Source organism: Ricinus communis, chromosome 9, assembly GCF_019578655.1.
Source record: "Ricinus communis isolate WT05 ecotype wild-type chromosome 9, ASM1957865v1, whole genome shotgun sequence".
Lineage (NCBI taxonomy): Eukaryota > Viridiplantae > Streptophyta > Magnoliopsida > Malpighiales > Euphorbiaceae > Ricinus > Ricinus communis.
In genome coordinates, this window is record NC_063264.1 from 5,072,336 (window position 1) to 5,094,978 (window position 22,643).

At 32.6% G+C, this 22,643-nt stretch overlaps 1 protein-coding gene across 1 annotated transcript; it reads left to right on the top strand.

The window, feature by feature from the left end:
- The first annotated feature begins 5,137 nt into the window (after positions 1 to 5,137).
- Positions 5,138 to 20,863, top strand: LOC8265685 (myosin-6). The gene is made up of 39 exons (XM_002518146.3): positions 5,138 to 5,776; positions 6,462 to 6,590; positions 6,907 to 7,050; positions 7,245 to 7,390; positions 7,491 to 7,647; positions 7,787 to 7,845; positions 7,923 to 8,082; positions 8,842 to 8,991; positions 9,062 to 9,198; positions 9,293 to 9,439; positions 9,552 to 9,653; positions 10,756 to 10,813; positions 10,910 to 11,011; positions 11,269 to 11,306; positions 11,429 to 11,555; positions 11,665 to 11,835; positions 11,917 to 12,048; positions 12,145 to 12,254; positions 12,377 to 12,437; positions 12,689 to 12,866; positions 12,999 to 13,204; positions 13,544 to 13,663; positions 13,907 to 14,005; positions 14,145 to 14,357; positions 14,523 to 14,662; positions 14,775 to 14,886; positions 14,989 to 15,009; positions 15,117 to 15,200; positions 15,292 to 15,462; positions 15,616 to 15,747; positions 15,921 to 16,106; positions 16,711 to 16,818; positions 16,906 to 16,976; positions 17,069 to 17,168; positions 18,175 to 18,231; positions 19,285 to 19,341; positions 19,913 to 19,993; positions 20,083 to 20,162; positions 20,240 to 20,863. Exons 1-39 carry the CDS (start codon positions 5,774 to 5,776, stop codon positions 20,352 to 20,354), a joined length of 4,464 nt encoding a protein of 1,487 aa, XP_002518192.2. The 5' UTR covers positions 5,138 to 5,773; the 3' UTR covers positions 20,355 to 20,863.
- The last annotated feature ends 1,780 nt before the right edge of the window (positions 20,864 to 22,643 follow it).

A 22,643-nucleotide genomic window follows, 5' to 3' on the forward strand; every position in this document is an offset into this window, starting at 1 on the left:
TAGCAATGATAATGTCAATAATTGTTAATAAAGGTTTATTAAAAGCTAATAAATGCAAGTCTCTTGGTCAATGTCAGTGTTTATTTAGTGGGTGACAGCATTGAATTCTTTCTACATTGGATACTATTTATTTGGACGCTCTACTGAGAAATGGCAAATGTAGTTTTGGTTGTTTTAGAATGGCAATTCTCATTTATAGAGAAGTTGAAATTGTCTCCATGGTAGTTACTTGTCTAGTTAGAGAACTATGGCAACTGCCATTCCGGTTTGAAGTGACAAATGCTTTGTGTCTTTTCTTCTTTATAATTTGGTGGGTAGAATGCCCTTATTATTGTGGTAAAATCTTGATTATACTACTTTTTGTAATACCCCCTTTTTTTATAGATGGTAAGAGTAGAATTCTTGTTAATTTTCTGTATTAAGAGAAAGATATTCAACTATATATTAGACTATTAGCATAATAATTTAGTCTGTTCCCTGTGTAAATCATAAAAAGGGAAAAAAAGAAAAAAAGGGTTATTATCATATCAACTAAGCTTTATTTATGGATCTTAGATATGTGATGTTATATTACTGAACCTTATATAGGGTGGGGAAAAAAGATGTTTTATTATATACCCATATAACACATCTTTCTGCTCATTCTACTTAAACAAACAAACTGTAGTCCTGCCAAAAAATCAATTAATTTGTCTCATATTCTGTTTGTTACCAAACACTACTTACACACACCCTCTATCTAATATAAAGAGAATATCAATGAAGTTTATATAAAAAAAAAAATTGCAGTACTCCAAATCTTTGGCCTATATACCCAATGGCAAAAGAGAGAGAAGAAGATGTTACAATAAAACAATTACATCCTTTGCAAAATCCAATGTTGCTGTGACTATAAAGACACATTTAGAGCATATTCACTTCTTCTATGCAATCTAAACATATAAATAATCTGTTCCAAGTATATAAAAATATAATATAATATAATATATACAAAACAAAATGTATCTTATCTAGAAGGCATCTTTGTACAATATTGCCTAATAGCTTAATTGACATTACTACATACGTACAAAAATACATTTATAGCTACAATAATATACAAAGTCCTTGGATTCTCTGGCTTGAAAAAGACTTGCAGCTTACAGTGCTTTGGAATTTAACCAAGAATTGCTACCATATAATTGTGTAAAAATGGTGTGGTGGGGTTGGTTCGGGGGGGTCCATCTTCATTAAATTTGCACCAATAATTTTGTTATTTTTCATGTAACAATGGGTTATAGTAATGGGTTGATGGTACTTACTAAATTTATGCAATGCAAATTCAGTGAATTATTATATCTTTTGATGATTATTTTGCATGTATTATGGGATTTTGGTGCCTTATATGTGTGTGTATATATATATATGAGAGGCTTTTTTTAGCATACCATCTACTTTCACCATTAAGAGCTAATCTGTCCCCATCCATTTTTAGGATATGGAGGACCTCATAGCAATGACAAAACCTTTTAAAATACCCTAATGACTACAGATGATTTTTATAATTTTTATTTTTTATTTTTTGAAACTCTTTGAATTATCAATAGATTTTGTGAATGAATAATTGAGGTTGTAATAATTATAATGAATAGTTGAGGTTGTAAATATTTTTATAATTTACTTTTCAAAATATAATTTTAATATTGCATGCTAAAAGCTATGCACCCATAACCATAAAGGCTCGCAATCTGACTCCATTTCTAATATTTCATGCTAAAAGTTTCACTTCACACGTACATTTTTCTTCATGTACAAATGAATTCAAATAATATCAAATATAAATGATCAGAAACCACATTATACTTATATATATTTAATATATAAGAGTTATTTTAATAGAAATGAGTAGGCTGTTTTAATGGAGATTACATATATTTTACTTTACTCATTGCTTAATAAACTATATCTTATTTTCATACAATAATTCAAGGGAATAATAGAAGCCAACCTCCATATATGACTTTTCTATTTTAATATGCTAAAGTCATTGGTATTCTTCATTTCATTATTATGTATCAAATTCAAATGACATTATATTCTCTAATTACTTGTAGTACAATCCAATGATGTAATGATTTCCTAAGAACACTCAATATTATGTATTTATTTATTTTCACTCTTTTATACATTTATTAATTTCCACTAAAACAACTTATCAATTCTATTAAAAATAACTCTAAAACTTTATTGCAGCTAAAAATATTTGATATTTTTAACCTTTTCATTCTTCTCTTTTTCTTTGTCACCCAGTAAATTTCTTTTTATTTTTTTCCTTTTCTTCCTGATGTGGGAGCTTTCAATCTCCAACTAGGATAGAATGTAGATAGCCCGACTTAAGTGTAATTGTCAGGGTTAGGCGCAAGCCTTACAATGGGGCTAGGGGAAAGAACTCTGGCCTCATTAATCCAGTTTGCAACTACTTTGTTGAGGCTCAAAGCCATTATCAAGTCCAAGAGGTTTTTGCCTCTTGACTTGAGTCCCACTGTACCATATCTTAAATTGGGCCAACCAAAATTTGATGACAATGCCTTTTTGATTTCAGACTAATTGAGCGGACTAAATGTTCCAACCCACGACCAAATCTAATTGAAGTTCAACTAGTTGATAAGAGCAATTATCTTAGTTAATTTGAGAATGGTCTTATTTTATAATCTCTCTACTATCGATTGAATTCATGTTAGTTTATTAAGTAAAAATATGAACCTAAGTCTCGAGTAATAATAATGTTTATTTTGAAAGTGAGATATTTTTGGTTCGAGTTCCTTTTTTTCATATTAGGTCAATCGTCATTTTTATGATAAATATAAATTTTTTTTTTATAATTTACAGTCTATTGAATCTTTTATAAAAAAAATAATTATTATATATTTACAATTGGTTTTTTTTTCTCTATTTCTTTAAAATCATATTTAATCATTTAATTCATTATAAAAGATTATTACTTTTATTACGAGACTTTTGGTGATGACGAAAAAGGTTTAATTATTTATCTTTTGGCTTTTAAGTTGAACTATGGCAATCATTTCATGTTATTAAAGAGACAAAGGAGAAAAAGAGATTACAAAATGATTAAGTTTTCATTAAAAAAGAAAAGAAAAAGAGAACTTTTTTCTTTTTCTAAAAGAAAAAAAAGTCATTTTCCCTCGAAAGTAGGCAATCCCAACCAGACGCTTCCTTTTTCTCCATATCCAACGGCTGAAGGATGCATAGTATAGTCTGGAGTGAAATCTAAGCCATTGATTAGAAACCCCAGCATAAAGATAGTAGATATGGCCCTTGAACACGTCATCATAAAACGACAAAAGAAAGTGTCAAAACGAAGACGAGACACAGAATCCCTTTATTTTTTCCTTTTGGGAAAATAGACTGGAGCTCCGAGTCGAGCGGAAGCAGATAGTGTCTTTTAATGTTAACTGATCCAGTGGGCCCTTATTCAGATAGGAGATCTTAGCCGTTCATTCTGATGATGGGGCCGGAAAATTGTACAGTTATTAGCGGGCAGCAATTGTTTGCTGATAATAAGTAATTTCCTCAAGACTCATGAGCCCCGAGTATTATAAAACAATAACGAAAATGCCATTTTTAACCCTGTGCGAGAATTTCATGTATTTTTAAAAAAATATTATGGTGGTAGATCCTAATAAATCAAAATGTGAAAATAGCATATATGACCTTAATATTTCATTATACATATTATGTCTCTCTTTTCTTTAATTATTCTTCATAGGCATAAATAATTATATAATAGGAATTTATTTTTAACATGTATTATGAGCATGATAATATGCTTAACGGAATAAAACTAACTTAAAATTAACCTCCCATTCCAAAAATAATTAATTCCTATGATTTATATTCTATTTACATCATATGTAGTTTTTTAAATTTTATAGAAAAAACTAAAAATAATAATAATAATTTTCAGATAATTTTTTTATTTTATATATCAAGTAAAATGGTAATAGTATCTAAAATTATTTTTTAATTGTAAAATTATGAAAAAATAAAAAAAAAAACTGGAGTGCATGTGACAGGAGTGTACCCTGTGCAGGCAAATGCATATAAATGGAACCATTCAACCAGCAGATCAAAACTTATAAAAATTGAAATTTAAAATTTAAATCTATAGTTAACGAATTTTTAAATTTTTTTTTATTTATAATATAAAAAGTGATAGATGGATGGAGGCAATTTTGAAAAGAAAATTATAACAATTTATTATTGATTAAATCTGTAAACTTTTAGCCTTTCCATCTTTTAGATAAAAAATAAAAGTCTAAAAAATGAATAGAAATAAATTTATCACAATCTTCCTTTCTTAATTTACCACATGATAAATTTATTTAAATCTCATAAATTTTATAAGATTTTTAAGTTATTATTATTTTTTAATTCATAGGAGATTAAGGGAGAAGAGAAAAAAAATGTTATCAACCATTATTATTTTCTTCTAAAATATTATTATTTTACAAATCATATAATTTTTATTTTTTCTTCTCATTATAATACTTTTACTCCTATCATCCTTTTCTTTTCCCTTTTTTTCTCTCCTTTTATCTTTTGATTCACAACATATATTATATATGTGCATAGCTTCATTATTCATATAAGGAAATGCCATGATGGCAGCCTAACCAAACTATGTGGGACAAATTATTGATTTCATCATTACATGAAAATTGATTTATTAATAATATCAATTTTAAAAGATAAATATAATTGTGCTATATATATATATTAATTAATTAATTATACTGAAAAAACTTCTTTACAATCATAATTTTTTTTTTGTTTTCTTAGCATAAATTAGTAATATAAAATCTCAAAATAAATTTACCCTATAATCAGTAATATTTACAAGTCTCGAGAATATATTAAAATATTTACATATTTATTTATAGTCAACACTAAAAATGTTTTTTTCAATTACTGCATAAATAAGTATTATTACATATATTATTAGGTAATTATAAATTCGTGTACAAACCGTGTTTAATTTTTTTAAAATTATAAATGGCACAATAGTCTTTTGCTCAAGGATAGGACATTGGGACCTTCGCATTTCATCAAAACGAAAACACTACGCAGAAAGATTGAAAAAGTTAAAACAGTGAAAAAGAGTTACCGTAACCCTAAACCTATTTCCCTAAACCAACATTGAGAGTAACTCCGATCGGGGCACCGCGAATAAATAAAAACAGATTGGAGGGGCAAATCAGGGAAAACAAAAATAATTATACCACGTTCAAGTTCACGTTCGTTTTGCGTTAGGGAGAAACCTTTTTTTTTCTTTTTTCCTTTGCTTGGAGAGAAAGAGAAGGAAAGCGCGAGACAATAAAAAAAGAGGAGTTGCAGAGGTCCATCGAAGGGGTTTAAGGTCCGCCATTGTAAGCTCTCTGCAATAGAATAGCTTCGTACGTGTGACCTCTCTCTTCTCGATACAGACCGTATCTTTTCGCTGCGTTTCCTTGAAGCGCGAAACGAGTAATAAATAAAAGGTGTTTTTATAGTTATTGATAAATAGAGATATTAAAAGAAGTTGCATTTTGGCATTTGAGAGAGAAGAGATTGGATCTTCTCGAAGGCAACGACGACATTCTATTGGAATTTAAAAGAATTTGTTTGTTTGATTGATTGATGATACGTACATTGGCATTTCGGTGTTGAGAGAACCTAACCTGGGGTTTATTAGCTTGACACCGGATCTAAATCTGACACACTTTTGTGGTTAATTATGGTACGTTGATTGTTTTATTTTTTAATGTTGTTTTTGGCATTTCTGTGCTGTTCTTGATTATTTCTTCAACGTAATTGAAATTAAGGCAAGTTAAGAGGATTTCTTAACAAAAATGAACACATATAGCGGTAATTGAGTTTTTGATAAAGGGAAATGCAAATGTACAATGGAATAGTATACAATGATTTGATTTTGTTTAATTTATTGGACTCTGCTTGTGCATTTCATGTGATGCCTGTCAAGTTTTGCTGTTTCATGACAATAATGAATTAGAATAGTAAGAGCAAAGAAGCATTTAGATGATGACTAATGAATTTTTAGCAATTATAGTGCTTTTTATAATTCTAGCGTTTCTTCTTGAATTTGCAGCATTTTCCTTTTATAAAAGTGCATTTGCGCTTTTATTACCTTTAAAAGGACATTTTAAGAGAAAATGCTCTCTTTTGAGCGAAATGCTGAATAGTATTGACTGTACGACTTGAATATGCTCTAAATTTTTAATGTCTAATGATGTTTTGTTGTTCTGTTGTCCCCAGTGGTTACTGGTTACTAGCTCACTTATCGCAGCGAGCCTCATGTGTGGCTTGGATAGATGGAAGGCTACTTATTTGTTTGATTACTTTGATTTAATTTTTTAATAATGCTCATGTTTGGATGGATGTACCAATAATTCCATTGGTCACAGGTTGCTTCAGAAAATTTAGAGGTTGGATCCTTAGTTTGGTTGGAGGATCCTGAGGTATCTTGGATTGATGGAGAAGTTTTGGAAATTAACCATGAAGAGATTACAGTAAACTGTACATCTGGAAAGACAGTGAGTTCTTCTTGTCATATTTCACTAGAATTTATTTATTTATGAGAAATTCAAATTTACCATAAGATTCGTCATAAAAAATTTTAGACTGTAAACATTTTTTGACTGCATTTAATATGGACAATATAATAGTATGTACATCTGTACATGTGCTTATTCTAGTATATACATGCATGCAGCCATGCATGTCCTTCCTTTGATGTTGAAATAGAATTTTTATTCAATATTAACTGTATATAGTGCTTGGATATTATATTTCAGACATGGCCTATTTTTGATTTTCCCTTAGTTACGTACGTGTTCATCTCTGTTTTAGGTTGTTGCTAAAGCATCTGATGTTCACCCAAAGGATCCTGAATTTCCTTCTTGTGGTGTGGATGATATGACAAAGCTGGCATATTTGCATGAGCCAGGGGTTCTGTACAATCTTAGTTGTAGATATTACAAAAATGAAATATATGTAAGTTTAGCAGATAACTGACATGTCTGCAAGATTCTTTTTTGGTGTTGTAAATACCTAATTTTGCAGGCTTACACTAGTTTTATTTATTCCCTGTGTTTTCTTTACTACATTAGCCATAAACTGTATATGTCAAAATCGTATTTGTGTACTTCTTTGGTATGTAAAGCTAAACTCTCTAATGGTGATTTCAGACTTACACGGGCAATATTTTGATTGCGGTGAACCCTTTTCAAAGGCTTCCTCATTTATATGATAGTGATGTGATGGGACAGTATAAAGGGGCAGTCATTGGTGAGCTTAGTCCGCATCCATTTGCTGTTGCAGATTCAGCGTACAGGTGATTGTCACATGAAGCTATTTGTCTCAATCATTTGATTTTCTTTTTTCTTTTTTGTGAGTAGTGTTTCGTCACAAGTACAGAGATTGTAATCTTGCAGACAGATGATTACTGAGGGAATAAGCCAGGCAATTTTGGTTAGTGGGGAAAGTGGAGCTGGTAAAACGGAGAGTACAAAGATGCTTATGCGTTATTTGGCCTATATGGGAGGGAGAGCTGCAACTGAGGGAAGATCCGTGGAGCAAAAAGTTTTAGAGGTAGCATAACCTCCTAAGTTCTGCATTGATTCGATTGATTGCAACTCTTTCTTTTTGGAAAATGAGCTTTCATAATAAACAGACCAGTTGCGTTATTTTTTTGTATATTATTATTATTTTATGGTTTTTGCTTTGGCAGTCCAATCCTGTTTTGGAAGCATTTGGTAATGCCAAGACCGTCAGGAATAATAATTCAAGGTGGTAAACCTGTATTGAGAATGTTAAAATTTTGCCATATTATATGCGAGCTCTTAACTCTATTTCTTGAATTTCAGTCGTTTTGGCAAGTTTGTGGAGATTCAGTTTGATCAGAGGGGGAGGATTACAGGAGCTGCCATTAGGACTTATTTACTAGAACGGTCCCGTGTTTGTCAAGTGTCTGATCCTGAGAGAAATTATCATTGCTTTTACATGCTATGTGCTGCTCCTCAGGAGGTAAATTGAGGCCCTGCATGCTACTGAAATTTCTTCCATAGACACTATTTTCCGGTGCAAAGATCATTACAAAGTATTTTTTTCTACAAATGCGAATTCATATTGTGGCTTCTTTTTTCTACTAGCGATCTTTGCCATAACAGCCAGTCCATGATGTGATTTCTAAGGGTTTCTTTGGCATTGTGTTTATAGTTGCTGAATAAAGCACCAATGGAAAAGTGAATTAATTAAACGCAACTAAAATTTCTTTTAAAGTAGATCTCATAAATTTGGTTATAATTATGAAAACTCTGAGTATCAGTTACATTATCTAAAAAGGTGTTTTTTGAAAAAACAAATACCAACCTTAATGCCAAAACAGTCAGAAAAACAGTTGAAAGTCATAATTTTTATGCCTATTTTATATCACGTTCAATGTTACAGAGATAAGTGGAAGTCTAACACATCTTTCCTGATGTGCCTAATGTTCATGATGTTCTCTATTAATGGAAAGCCAAAGGAGCATTTTACATGTCTTTGTGGACATTGGGCCATTTAATAGTAAATCTCTGTGGCCCAGATTTGTGCCATTGTATAGAAGTTCTGAATGTTAGGGTGTGATGTATGTGTTATTTTATTGTCACTGAACTTATGTACATGTTGGAAGCTGCTCATGTGTACAATAAACTGTTCAAGTTTCCTGCCAAGGTGGAATCTGAATGGGTTTCTAATAGAAGTTTAACCATCTTATATCCATGTGTTTCTTAACGCGTGTGTCAGGATATTGATAAGTACAAACTGGGAAATCCTAGGAAGTTTCATTATCTCAATCAGTCAAACTGCTACGAGCTCGATGGAGTGGATGATTCCGATGAGTATCTCACTACTAGGAAGGCTATGGATGTTGTTGGGATAAATGCTGATGAGCAGGTACTGAATTTGCATATTTTGGAACAGGGATATTTTTTCTATGAAAATAGTTCTAAAATATCCTCTACAGGATGGAATATTTCGAGTTGTGGCTGCAATACTACATCTAGGCAATGTTGAGTTTGAAAAAGGAGATGAAGCAGATTCTTCTCAACCCAAAGACGATAATTCTCGATTCCATCTCAAGATGGCTGCTGAACTGTTCATGTATTTGTTCATTGATTTAATCTCTTTTCTATAATTTATTCTTTTGATGTCTAGACTTGTCAAGGCAACTCTATAATCTGCTAGTTTTGTTTAGGTGTGATGGAAAGTCTCTTGAGGACTCCTTGTGCAAACGTGTGATAGTGACTCGTGATGAGAGCATAACAAAATCACTTGATCCAGCCGCTGCCACTGTCAATAGAGATGCTTTGGCAAAAATCGTCTATTCGAGGTTATTTGATTGGTATGATGTAATATACCTCATGCTTTCTTTTTTAAGAGTATGTTCTTTTCTTTTTTTTGGTTGATAGCATTCAGTTTCTATAATTGTCTAATTTCTTCAATTCACATTTCAGGCTTGTGAACAAGATTAATAACTCTATTGGTCAAGACCCTGATTCTAAATCATTAATTGGGGTTCTGGACATATATGGATTTGAGAGTTTTAAGACAAACAGGTGCTTAACCGGTACGCTTTTGTTTTCATCATTTATGAAGGTTAATTTCCTTGCAGATAACTGCACGAAATACCTGTATTTCTTTAGATGGGGAATACTGAAACCTGTGAAGTTAAGATTCTGGTTCTCATGTTAACGTTTCTGTGGTAGTTGTGTTGGTCCTTTTATTTCTTTGCCTGATCCTGTCTATATCTACCTTAATGCAATGTGGTTGGGTTACTTGTCAAGTAATCTTTACTAAGGAATTTTTTACATGATGTTGAATTTAAGCTAAAAATGGATGGGAATGAGTAAAGGAGTCCACTTCCTTTGTTCAGACCTTGGAAAGATGAAATATTAGATATTTAATTGCAGTTGATTTTTTTTTCCTTTGTCCTTGAAAACTTTCACACTCTCGAGCATAGAAGAAGTCAAGAACTCGCTTTATGAAGACTTGCAGATTTCAGAACAGACTAACAAACTGGAGCCAAATGCTGACTGACGTGACAACCAAACATTTAAATTCTTACATCAAATGACTAAAATATTCCTTTCACTGATATATCTAAGAGACTCATTGTAGCATTTAGTGATTCCATTGAGTGCAAAACAAATGTGGTCCTGTAAATACATCAGTTACCCAAATTATAGTACCAAACTTGGATTATTATATGACATCCAGTTTAATGGATTGTTAGTGAAGCTTTTTAAATGATCTGAATTTAATACAAGCGAAATATGAATATGCATCTGGCATCTAACAATAGCAATAAATAACCCCATAACAAGATTTAAGTACGGCAATAAGAAAAAAACCAGGTTAAGAACTTGGAATAATCTAGCAAGGAACAAGGAAGCCGATTAAAATTTCTGAAACAATAAAAATAATATGGTCTTCTAGAAATTAGAATTGAGAATCTGTAACAGATAAGGTCCAAGAAAAATTAAAAAATCTTAAAATATCATCGGATTTTTTCATAAATTACAGCAAATCATTTTATCCTAATTTGTGAGTATATAGTTGCCATATTATCATGTGAATGCGTGCTTTTTTTTTTTCTCCGTTGCTTTTGCCCTTATGGATGCTTGAATCTAGTTTTCAATTTTGACTTGTTCATTGCAGTTTTGAGCAATTTTGTATAAATTTGACTAATGAAAAGCTGCAGCAACATTTCAACCAGGTTTTACGCATTAACCACATCCTTCGTTTTGTAGCATCCTCCGGTACCTCTAAATGGTTTCTCTTAATTTAATCCGTCGAATATTTTGTGTGGCAGCATGTTTTTAAGATGGAGCAAGAAGAATATACAAAAGAAGAAATTGATTGGAGTTATATAGAATTCATTGACAATCAAGATGTCCTTGATCTCATTGAAAAGGTATGGTATTTTTTTACTTGGCACTAAATATTTGTTTGCCACATCATGTTAAATTATCCTGCAATACAGTATCAAAATGAGTAAATATACAGACCTTTTTGCCTTATCTTTGCTGTATGGGACAAATTATTTTTGCAGGATTAATATGGGATTTGTTTGAAATAATATTTGTAGCAACTAGGGATTTGATTTGATTATGGAGAAGTTGTTTGATTTTCATTTGTGGATCATCCTGATTTGTAGTTTTACAATTTCAGAAACCTGGAGGCATCATTGCTCTTCTTGATGAGGCTTGGTATGTAAAAGGAAAGGAAGATAATATGTGTTTATGAAAAACCTTCTTATGGATTTCTTTTTTAATTTTATCATTATATTCTTTCTATGTGATGCTTAATTATCTCTTGTTTGTTCTTGTAGTATGTTTCCCAGATCAACACATGACACATTTGCACAAAAGCTCTATCAGACTTTTAAGGACCATAAGCGCTTTAGCAAGCCTAAGCTGGCACGTAGTGACTTCACCATTAGTCATTATGCTGGTGATGTGAGTATATAGTGACTTTACTCTTGAATGCCAGAATTATTTTCCTTTCTTTTAGTAAGGAAAAGTTACATTCCGCACTTCTGTTTTTGTTTTGTCCTTTTGGCTTTAGGTAACATACCAAACTGAATACTTTTTGGATAAGAACAAAGATTATGTTGTTGCAGAGCACCAAGCTCTCCTTAGCGAGTCCAAGTGCTCCTTTGTTTCAGGCCTGTTCCCACCATTACCTGAGGACTCTGCCAAATCGTCGAAGTTCTCATCTATAGGCTCTCTGTTTAAGGTCTGATTTGGTTTTCCAAAAGTTTGATGCACATAATAGCTCTTTTACTTACTGCAGTCCTAATCCCCATACTCAATACAGCAACAACTGCAAGCTTTGCTTGAAACACTGAGTGCCACTGAGCCGCACTACGTTCGCTGTATAAAACCAAATAATGTATTAAAGCCAGGCATCTTTGAGAACAGTAATGTTTTGCAGCAATTGCGCTGTGGTGTAAGATTTGATATTTTTGTCATTTCAGGTTTGTTGAATTGAATTTAGCCATGTTTGCCCTATTAATTTACAGTGGATATATCCATTTAATTCCAGGGAGTCATGGAGGCAATTAGGATTAGTTGTGCAGGATATCCCACTAGGAAGATGTTTGATGAATTTATTAGTCGTTTTGGCATCCTGGGACCAGATGTTCTTTGTGACAGGTCGCTTTACCAAATTTTTCATATATTGAAGTTATGGTACATCAATCATTGGATATTTGGACTTTTCTGTTTGAGTTAAATTAACTCTTTTTCCTTTTCCGCTGTCATTTGTCTAATGATAGCTATGATGGGCCTAGTGCATGTAAGAGGCTTTTGGAGAAGGCAAAACTTCAAGGTTATCAGGTAATCTTTCTAATACTGCTTTCTTTTGTAGAAAATCTCAAGCTATGCTTCATGGCAGTGCCTTTTTCCTGCTATGCATTAACCTGAGCATATCACATGAAATAGTTATCTGTCAGGCGCTGAGTGGGTTTTGAATTCTTGTTCAACTGTATGATTGCTACCTTTGAGTTACCAGTATGCAGGACCATTAATTGTACAATGCTGTTCATAGCATTTGAAGAAACAATTTTACTGATCCATTCCTCTCACAGATTGGCAAAACAAAAGTGTTTTTGAGAGCTGGTCAAATGGCAGAACTAGATGCTCGTCGAAATGAGGTATTAGGAAAATCGGCAAGCATCATTCAAAGAAAAGTCCATACATATTTTTGTCGCAAAAGCTTTATTTTACTGCGGCAGTCCGCCATCAATATTCAAACATTATGCAGAGGTATTTTTTAGCTTTGTATATATGGATGTCAGCAAGTTAAATTTGTTATGCTGCATACAATGTTTCAATTGAGAACTTAGTTCTCTATTGATGAAATGTTATATAGTTTCGCCTTGTTTGGACCACGTGCAGGTGAAGTAGCACGTCATCGGTACGAATATCTGAGAAGAGAAGCTGCATGTCTAAAAATTCAGACAAATTCTCGGAGGTACTTTGCTAGGAAAGCTTACAACAGACTGTGCTATTCAGCTGTTTCTATTCAGACAGGTTTGCGTGGAATGGCTGCTCGTAATGAGCTTTGCTACAGGAAGAAGACAAGAGCTGCAATTATAATCCAGGTAAAGTTGATATGTTCTTTCACAGAATCAAAATGTTAAAGTTCTTTCCATGATTGATAATTCTTTTTGTTTATTCTTTGCATCCTCCTCTTTGCTCCTATCATGCAAAGTGGAGCATGGTGAATGATTACAGGAAAAAGCTTGTTAATTTTGTGCCAGCTGTCCAAACAATCCATGTAATTTATAAAATAGACCAATGGCAGTGTATTCTGTTATTTATTGCCTTCTCAACTTGAAGTTTATGCTTTATTTTCTTTCTTTTTTTTTTCTTTTTTTTTTTTTCGTGTGTGTATGTGTGATTGATGTTCTCTGACTTTATTAGACTTAATGCTTTTACAGAGTGAATGCCGAAAATACTTTACCTCCCTTCACTATTTGATGTTAAAGGAAGCAACAATCATCACACAGTGTGCCTGGAGAAGAAGAGCTGCACGTAGAGAACTACGGAAACTTAAAATAGTAACTTCGTCTTCTTCAATTTTATTTATTTTCTATCTTCTTTTTATGATTTATCTTTAAGCTCATTTTCATGGTTTTTGAATTTGTGCTTGCTCCATTTCTTCCCTTCTAGTGTGATGTTTAAGACATGATGGTGTGTTTTCTAGGGTGGGCTCTAATGTCTCTGTTTCAGTATCGTTTTTGAGCTTTCATTGATTAATTACTTGCATCAATATGTTTCTGATTCTTCTCATATGTCTGCAGGCTGCTAAGGAGACTGGTGCTCTCCAAGAGGCCAAGAGTAAGCTGGAACAGCAAGTTGAAGAACTTACGTGGAGTCTGGAATTGGAAAAGAAAAGGAGGGTAGGAACATTTAATCTGTTGGATATTTATTTACCTAATATCTACTAATGTGTTAGCTGTGATTGAATGTTGGTTCAGAATTTATTCTGACATATTGAGCGGTCTTCTTTCTTTGTTCATGGCTTTCCCTTTAGTGCAGGCTGACTTTGAGGAAGCCAAAATACAGGAAAATGAAAAATTGCATTCTGCTTTACAAGAGATGCAACTTGAATTCCAAGAAACTAAAGCCCTGCTCTATAAGGAACGTGAGGCTGCAAAAAAAGTCATTGAACATGTCCCTGTCATACAGGAGGTCTCAGTTGTTGATCATGAAATAGTGAATAAACTTACTGCTGAAAATGAGATGCTTAAGGTAAGTTTTGGATTTTTTGCTTCTGAATGGACCTTGGCTTCTCAATGATTTACAAGGCTTCTCAAATGAGCATATTCAGCAATCTAAGAAAATAAACATGAGTAAATATCAATGTGGTAAGATTTAACTTTTGCTGAATGATGTTTTCTCTCTGCCTCTCCACAGGCTATGGTAAATTCACTCGAAAAGAAAATTGATGAAACAGAAAGGAAGTTTGAAGAAACGAATAAGCTTAGTGAAGAACGGTTAAAGCAGGCTTTGGATGCAGAAAAAAAGATAATAGAATTGAAAACTGCCATGCAAAGGTTCTTCAATGATTTCTCTGCTCATGTTAAAATTTATAAGATGCAATCTTTAAATCAATTTTGAGGCAGGATAACTGGGTTTCGTCATGATTAACATGGGATCTCGTCTCAGGCTTGAAGGGAAAGTTGCTGATATGGAAGCTGAGGATGAAGTTCGCCGGCAGCAAGCATTGTCCAGTTTATCAGTCAAAAAAATGTCAGAACATGTAGCAATTACATCTCAGGTAATATGCACCATATTCTTGGGAAGTAAAATCTTTTTCTTGCCCTTTCTACATCCATTTGAAACTTATTAGTTCTTTTTCTTTTCTTACAAAATTTTCCAGCCTCTTGAGAATGGTCATCATGTAAGTAAGAAATATTAGTTTAGTTACTTTGTGAATGATTACTTTTTCCTGTTTGCATGTTTGGTTTTTGTATCATCTATGGTCTTGAGTGAGCCTACTTTCTACAGGAGCCACAAAGTTCTTCACCAGCGAAAAAGTTTGGTACAGAGTCTGACAAAAAATTGAGGAGATCTCAGATTGAGAGGTTACATGTATGTGCTTAAAGGGTACAAAGTGAAAGTTCTTGCTTATGAATTTTCTTTCAGTGGTTTTATTCAATATTTTGTCTTATTTGTGATGCAGGAGAATGTTGATTCTCTAATTAAAAGTGTGGAGCAAAATCTCGGTTTTAGTGAAGGAAAGCCTATTGCAGCAATTACTATATATAGATGCCTTGTTCATTGGAGATCATTTGAAGCAGAAAAAACTAGCGTATTTGACCACCTTATTCAGACGATTGGTTCTGCGATGGAGGTATTTAAATTTTTACCAGTTGTTTTAACTAGCTACCATCCTGTCTAAACCAATGCATAGAAGAGCTGAACTAAAGAAGAAATGTATTTATGAGTTGTATGAATTGGCATCTGTATTCTGACATGCTTGATCTTGTATGCAATGTCTTTGCAGAACCCAGATAACAATGATCACATGGCTTATTGGCTATCTAATACATCTATGCTATTGTGCTTACTTCAACGAACTTTAAAAGGAAGTCAAAAGCCGCCTGTTCCATCATCATTTTTTGGCAGGGTGACTCAAGTAATGAGATACTTTCTTACTGTAGATAATTTGCATGACTCTTTCCACAAATATGATCTAAGACTTGTTGTTCAGACATTCATATATGGAAGATATAGTTTATTTTGGTTCTAGATATTTTTATGAGAAGTTTTGCACATACAAAAACGTAATATGCTATGATACTTTTTCAGAGTTTCCGTTCGTCCCCTTCTTCTGCCAACCTAAAAGTTGGTAAAGATGCGATACAGATGGTTGAGGCTAAATATCCAGCTTTGCTATTTAAGCAGCAGCTTACTGCTTACGTGGAAACGTTGTATGGAATCATTCGAGAGAATTTAAAGAAAGACTTATCACCGCTGCTTTCTTCCTGTATCCAGGTAAACTGACTCTTCTCCATATATGGGTCCTTTTAGGGACATATTTTGTTATTTTATATTGTAGAATTTCCAGGATCATGATTTGCTGCATGACCAATTGAAAGTTAATTTAGCATTTGAACTTCTGAAAGGAGTTGAGATCTTTTCTTATTTTCTTGATAGAAGGGTTTCTTTAACCACTATAGATTGAATCATTCTTTTTTCTTTACTGATAAGAGAAAAGGTTATGTCTAGTATCAACCTTGCATTTCTTTATTTTGATTAGTTCTTTCCCTGGATCTGAATTTTTATTCTTGTAGCTTCCTTCCTCCTGCTGAAAGTTCTTCCATCTATATTTACCTGGGAAGTTTATGGCTTTGGCTTTAAGTTTATTTCCAAGGTTAATCTTTATCATATGCTTGTATGTGATAATGCCTATGAGTTTTGCTGCACGGATATTTAACAGACAGTTAGTATCTTTGGCTTTGCTTGAATGCATCTTCAGTTTGGATATGAACTGTAAAAATAGCGCAGGATAGTAGAAGATCAAGTGCATGAGATGAGTTAACTGTCTCCTACAGCCATAATTTTCTAACACTATCACTATGCCATTTAAATGTTTCAGGTACCCAGTGCATCAGAGGGAAACGCTTCAAATTCTGCTCCAGCTAATCACTGGAACAGCCTTGTTGAGAGCCTGGATGGGATGCTATCTAAACTCAAAGAGAATTTTGTAAGGGGATTTTATTACTAATTCATTATATATAAGTGGTGCCTTGTCTTCCCTCTAAACTCTTTCACTTATGGTGGTCTCTTTTAGGTACCTCCAATTCTTGTTCAGAAGATCTTTACTCAAATTTTCGCACACATCAATGTGCAGCTGTTTAATAGGTAATTACTTTTCTATCTTTATTAAAGTTAATGCATATCTTGTATGTTACCGGATTATCTTAACAAATTGACTTTGTTGTATGCTGCTGCAGTCTTCTTCTTCATCAAGAGTGCTGCACATTTGGCCACGGAAAATATGTGAAGGATGGGTTGGCAGAATTAGAACTTTGGTGTGGTGAAGCAAAAGAAGAGGTACCCATTTTGAGGTTTCTCCAGTAAAATGCTATAATCCCCACATTTGGAAGAATCTCTAAGTGGGGTAAATAGAACTCTTCTTGCATGCGTTTTAAAAATATAACTAAAAATAGTGGCAACCAGACTGCGTCTAATGGGTTTTAGTTTGCTCAATTTGAGTTAATCCTATCCCTAATCTGTTGGTTCTGAGTTGGGTTAGGGTCTCCAAAGAGACGAGTTAATCTATTCGTCACTTTGAGTTTAGAGCTTGTTATTATTAGGCTATGTAGGACTGAAAAAAGAATTAGGCAATTCTCAAAAGTGTAGGAAACAGAAACATGTGAATATTAAAGATATAGGTGTTTATATTTATAAATACTAGTTCTGTATATAAATATTATTTACAAATCTCATTCATTCAAATAATTTTCCATCAATATACATAAAAAAGAACAATATTAAGAAAAACACTAAATCAAAATTTTAAGAATAAACAAAAATAAGTATCTACAAATTTCATAATAATTATTAACTACAAAAATGAAAAAAGTAGTTGAGCTGCCTCTTGATTATAATATGGAAATGGCCCCAAAACATTGAGGCAACATGCTTTTGATTCAGAAATAGGTTTCTTTTTTTATGTATTACAGAAAGAGCCCTGAAACACTTTAGAGACGTTTTCTAAAGTTTCTGTTTCTGAACATTTGCGAAATGCAGAATATTGATTGGGTAGAATATATGCGCATCATAGGTATCGGATTTTAATTGATTGTCATATTCAGGCCAGAAATTGTCACCAGTATTTGAAAGTATCGGATATTTGCATATTTCATTCATCGTTAATGTTACTTTGTGTTTCCCCTTGTTAAGACATATAATGGATAGAAAAAATAGGTTTTGTAAGGTTTCGCATGTTGCTGACGAACAAATTTGTTTTCTTGGATATTAAGTCGTAAGCAATTTCTTTGTGCTACATACTGGTATCTGCATGCTTTATCATTTCTAGTAATTTCTTTGATTGCAGTACGTAGGGTCATCTTGGGATGAACTTAAACATACCAGGCAAGCCGTTGGATTCTTGGTACGTTCATTTTAATAGTTGTACATTTAATTACTGTTATAGCTCAATTTGGTAGAAAGTATTACTTGAGTGATGTACTAGATCTTGTCCAGTATTTGTGAAGAATGCATTGATACAAATCTTCTTTTTAATGGCAATCATGGTTTCATGTGGCCAGGAAATATCTTCGTGAATAAAGTCAATTTTTCTTTCTCTAACTGTTTGCATGTTTAAGTTACAAAAAGCAATGGTAATGGAATTAATACAGTGGCACTAATATTCCATGATTTCCATTTTTAGTTTGAGCGAGTAATGCAATGTAGCCCAAAAATAATTTTGAAAATTATGCTCAATTTTAAAATAAAGTTCTATGACAATTTGGATTCCTTCACTCAAACAATCTCCGGTGTAGGAGAAAAAGAAAATGTTGGTGACAGACATAATATGTTTGTTATGAGTGGTTGAAGTGACAATGTCACTGGTGCTCTGTGGTAATACAAAATAAATAGTGGAAGCATGTGATAGAAGGTTGAGGGAACACCGATTAAGGAAAAGTTGAGAGACTTGAGGAAGCTTAATTGAGTTTAATCAGCTGTGAACCAGCAGGGAAAACTGACTTCATTAACTTAGGTGTGAAATGCACATATAGATGAATTTGTGAAAAGGATTTGTTCCTAATCCGTCCTAATAATGTCATGGCTCCTGAAAAGATGAGCTACTCTTGGTTCTCGTTGCTCACAGTATGAAGTTTATGGGAGATTTAATATAAAGTTGTAGAATGTAGAATTAGATGCTCACATTAAGCTTATGTTTTGAAATAGGTATTCTGAGATTCTTTGGAGAGCTTTATCATTATTTTATTGCGGACTTTGATTGATTTTGTCATTTGTTATCTAAGCATGTCAGTTGAGGATATTTATGTTACTAACTAGTTCCTAAAACTCTGTTGCTTGAAGAATGGATAATGAACACTCAGTATTTATTGCTATTCCTTTTTTAGCTCAAGTTGGGATCTTTTTTATTTGATTTTATGATTTTCCAAGACAAGTCTAATTTTAGCTACTTTCTTTTCAGGTTATACATGAGAAGTCAGTAATATCCTATGATGAAATTACATGTGATCTTTGCCCTGTAAGCCTTCTCCTTCCCTTGTTTGGATCTGGAAATTATCTAACTCTATGTTTGGTTGAAATTTATGAAGAAATTCATTTTATGTGAGAAAAAGACATGAGAGAAAAAATAAAATGGAAATGATAGAGTTAAAAGAAATATTTTGATATTATGAAATCTATTGACAAATTAATATGGAATCTATTTAAAAATTCTATCTACACAAATTTGATTATGTAGAATTCTAAGTTAACTTTCACTTGAACTTTAGATTTGTAAATGAATTCCATAAATTTTATGGATTCCGACCAAATTCAATGTAAGAGACTTTTAGAAATATCACAGATATCTTTCCAGAAAAAACTTGAAAGAACCTGAGTGGAGGCATGTATACTTTAGGCAATATATGTGGAGTATGAAATCCTTGACTGGGAAAAGAAATCGGATGAAGAGAAAAATGAAGAATTTATTCTTTAGTATGAGGTTGATTGATAAAGACTGGATTTAAAGACTATTTCGATTTTTTCTAATACTAATCAGTTCTATATTTTGCATTTTCTGCCAGCCTCTGATCAATTCTTATTATTTTCAGGTTTTGAGTAGTCAACAGCTTTATAAAGTATGCACGCTATTCTGGGATGACAACTCCAATACACAAAGTGTTTCCCCAGATGTAAGATTAATGTTTCAAAAGGTGTTCATGGAATTAATTTCCGTCTCTCTTAATATTTGATATGGTACTTTATCTTGTTTCTTTTGCAGGTCCTTTCCAGCATAAAAGCTCTGACAGATGATTCCAACAATGACAAAAGCAAGTCCTTTTTGTTGAATGATGATTCCAGGTGAGAAATGAAACTGGCTCCCTTTGAAATGAAAAACTTATACCCCAACTCCTGCTTATTAATAATTTCCAATGCAGTATCCCCTTCACTGTTGAGGAGGTTTCTAGTTCTCTCCAAGATAATGATTTTTCACATGTAAAACTTGCTCCGGACCTTCTCGAGAATCCAGACTTCCAATTTTTACAGGAATAAGGCTGCGGTTCTTTTAGCATTCTTTCTCGTCTTCAACATTTTTGTCAAGATTCAAATGCTCCTGCATTTGAGATTCTAGTCAATGCCATACAGTAAATCCGCATCCATTTCCTTTTTGTGTTTCCCCCGTCATTTTAATATCGATTGCCCCTGATGTAATATCATTCTTATAAATTAGAGTTGTAAAAATCTCATTAGATTGGTTCTCGTAGTTATTAGGGCTTTATAGTGTTTACCTTTTCTTTATTATTTATTTTTCTCTTACACCACTTTAATCTTAAAGGTCACTTTGGCCAGCATTCTTTTTAGGAACGGTAGGAAGAAAAGGAGTTGGATGTAGTAGTATTTTGGGGAGCTGATCTTAGAGACAATTTGGTCTTCCCAAAATTCATGTTGTACAAAGTTATGAAACAGGGCTTATTGTTTTTGTCTTAAAAGATACTTATAGTCAATTGCACAACAGTTGTAAACAAATTTACTTCCTATTTAACTGCAAGTTCCAAGCTGGCCATCTTGTGTAGACAAGAGAATTGTTTTTGTTCTTTGTTTTTTTTTTTTCTTCTCATCTTTTCACGGCTTGTAATTTTCAACATTATTATTTTTTCCCTGGAACATTTCTATTGGGAGGGTTATAGTGTTATATTCGGCAGAACATTATCGAATGCAGTGGAAGTAGAAATGTAGTGCAATTTAATGTAGCAAAAGCAAAAATAAATAAAGTTTCTCAATGGTTTTCTTTACTTATATAATTGGTATGATTGATAGTGGAAGACTGATAGTGGTGATGCAAGTAACTAATTGATGACTGTCCTAAGGAATTAATGAAATTGATTGAGGCTATTCTATTCTTTCAGTACACCATGAAAAGAATTAGAAAGAATATTGGAGTTTGTGTCTAATATTTATTCGGACGATCAAATTAAAGAGATCTTAAAATAGTATCAACTACTTCTCTAAGTTGAATGAATGAGTTTACTTGACTGGTTGCTTTTATATAGACTTACCTATTTCTATTTTCTCTTGATTTACTTGACAGAACTGAATCTTTGTAGGAGAAAGAGCTGAACCAAATCCTACAAGGTTCAGCTTTCGAATCCTAATAATATTTGAATTTGTCATTACTAATAAAGCAACAAAAACACGAATATTGGAAAGATTATTGTATTGACTAATTACAAGAAGCAGAAGCAACCATATGATAATGATAATAATAATAATAATAATAATAAGAATAAGAATAAGAATAATGTTATATTAAATTTCGCTTTATGTAACCAGATATGTTTACTTGTTGCTTTAAGATTGAAATGGAAAATATTACTCATTGTTTACATATTGCTGTCTATGGAAAATGCTACTTGGCAACAAGCATGCTGAAGCTTTACACCAGTTGCTAACGGATTGACGCTTGATAATAGGAGAGTATATAATCCTAGATTTGTTACTGTAAAATAGCCCAAACAAGAAAAGAGAAAAAAGAAGAAAAAAAAAAGAAATTGAAGATAGCAATGTGTGGTCACCAAATGATTAATTTACTGCAGAAGCACATGCCAGTCCTGGACCTGAAAGTTTTGCCATTAAAGGCTCTTGTTGACCACCATTTCTTCCCCAGTGGTCTAACCAACAAAAATTACTGTTTCAAAATTCATGTGATCACATGTGTCACCACATGATTTCTTTTTTGATTCTCCTACTACTTGTGTAGAATATTTGACTGAAAATATTTTTATACTATAATATGGATTCTCTTTCAGTTATTACAGTTATGGAGTTAGTTGCATGATCCTTCAAATATTCATAATTTATCCATTTTAAAAATAGCAAGCTGATCATATATTTTTATTATGTGCCATGTTTCTTGGGGGGGGAATCCTTTTTGGGTAATATTTGAGTCTATTACTTTCATTTCATTAAATTGTGCCGTTTCTTTTATAATCTTTATTACTCTGTTACTATTGCCAGAGATAATGTTCTGGGGATCGCCTAGCTTTATTGTCTTGTTCTATAATTGGTCGGCTTCAAGCTTTTATTGCAGCCAACCCCTGGTGAGAATGAACTCAATTAAAAACACAGGGTAAATAATTATAATTAATAAAAGAAAACACTGTATTTCTCAATTATTAGTTATTTTTTTGGTCAAGCTAAAAGATAAGATTTATTGATATCCAAAACAAATCAAGAAAAAGGTTCAATACAATGGCATCCCAAGCTCTAATTAAGGGACTGTATCTATCACTATGGCAACTATACAGTTTCAGTTTCAAGAAGACAACATCCTTTACATTGTCC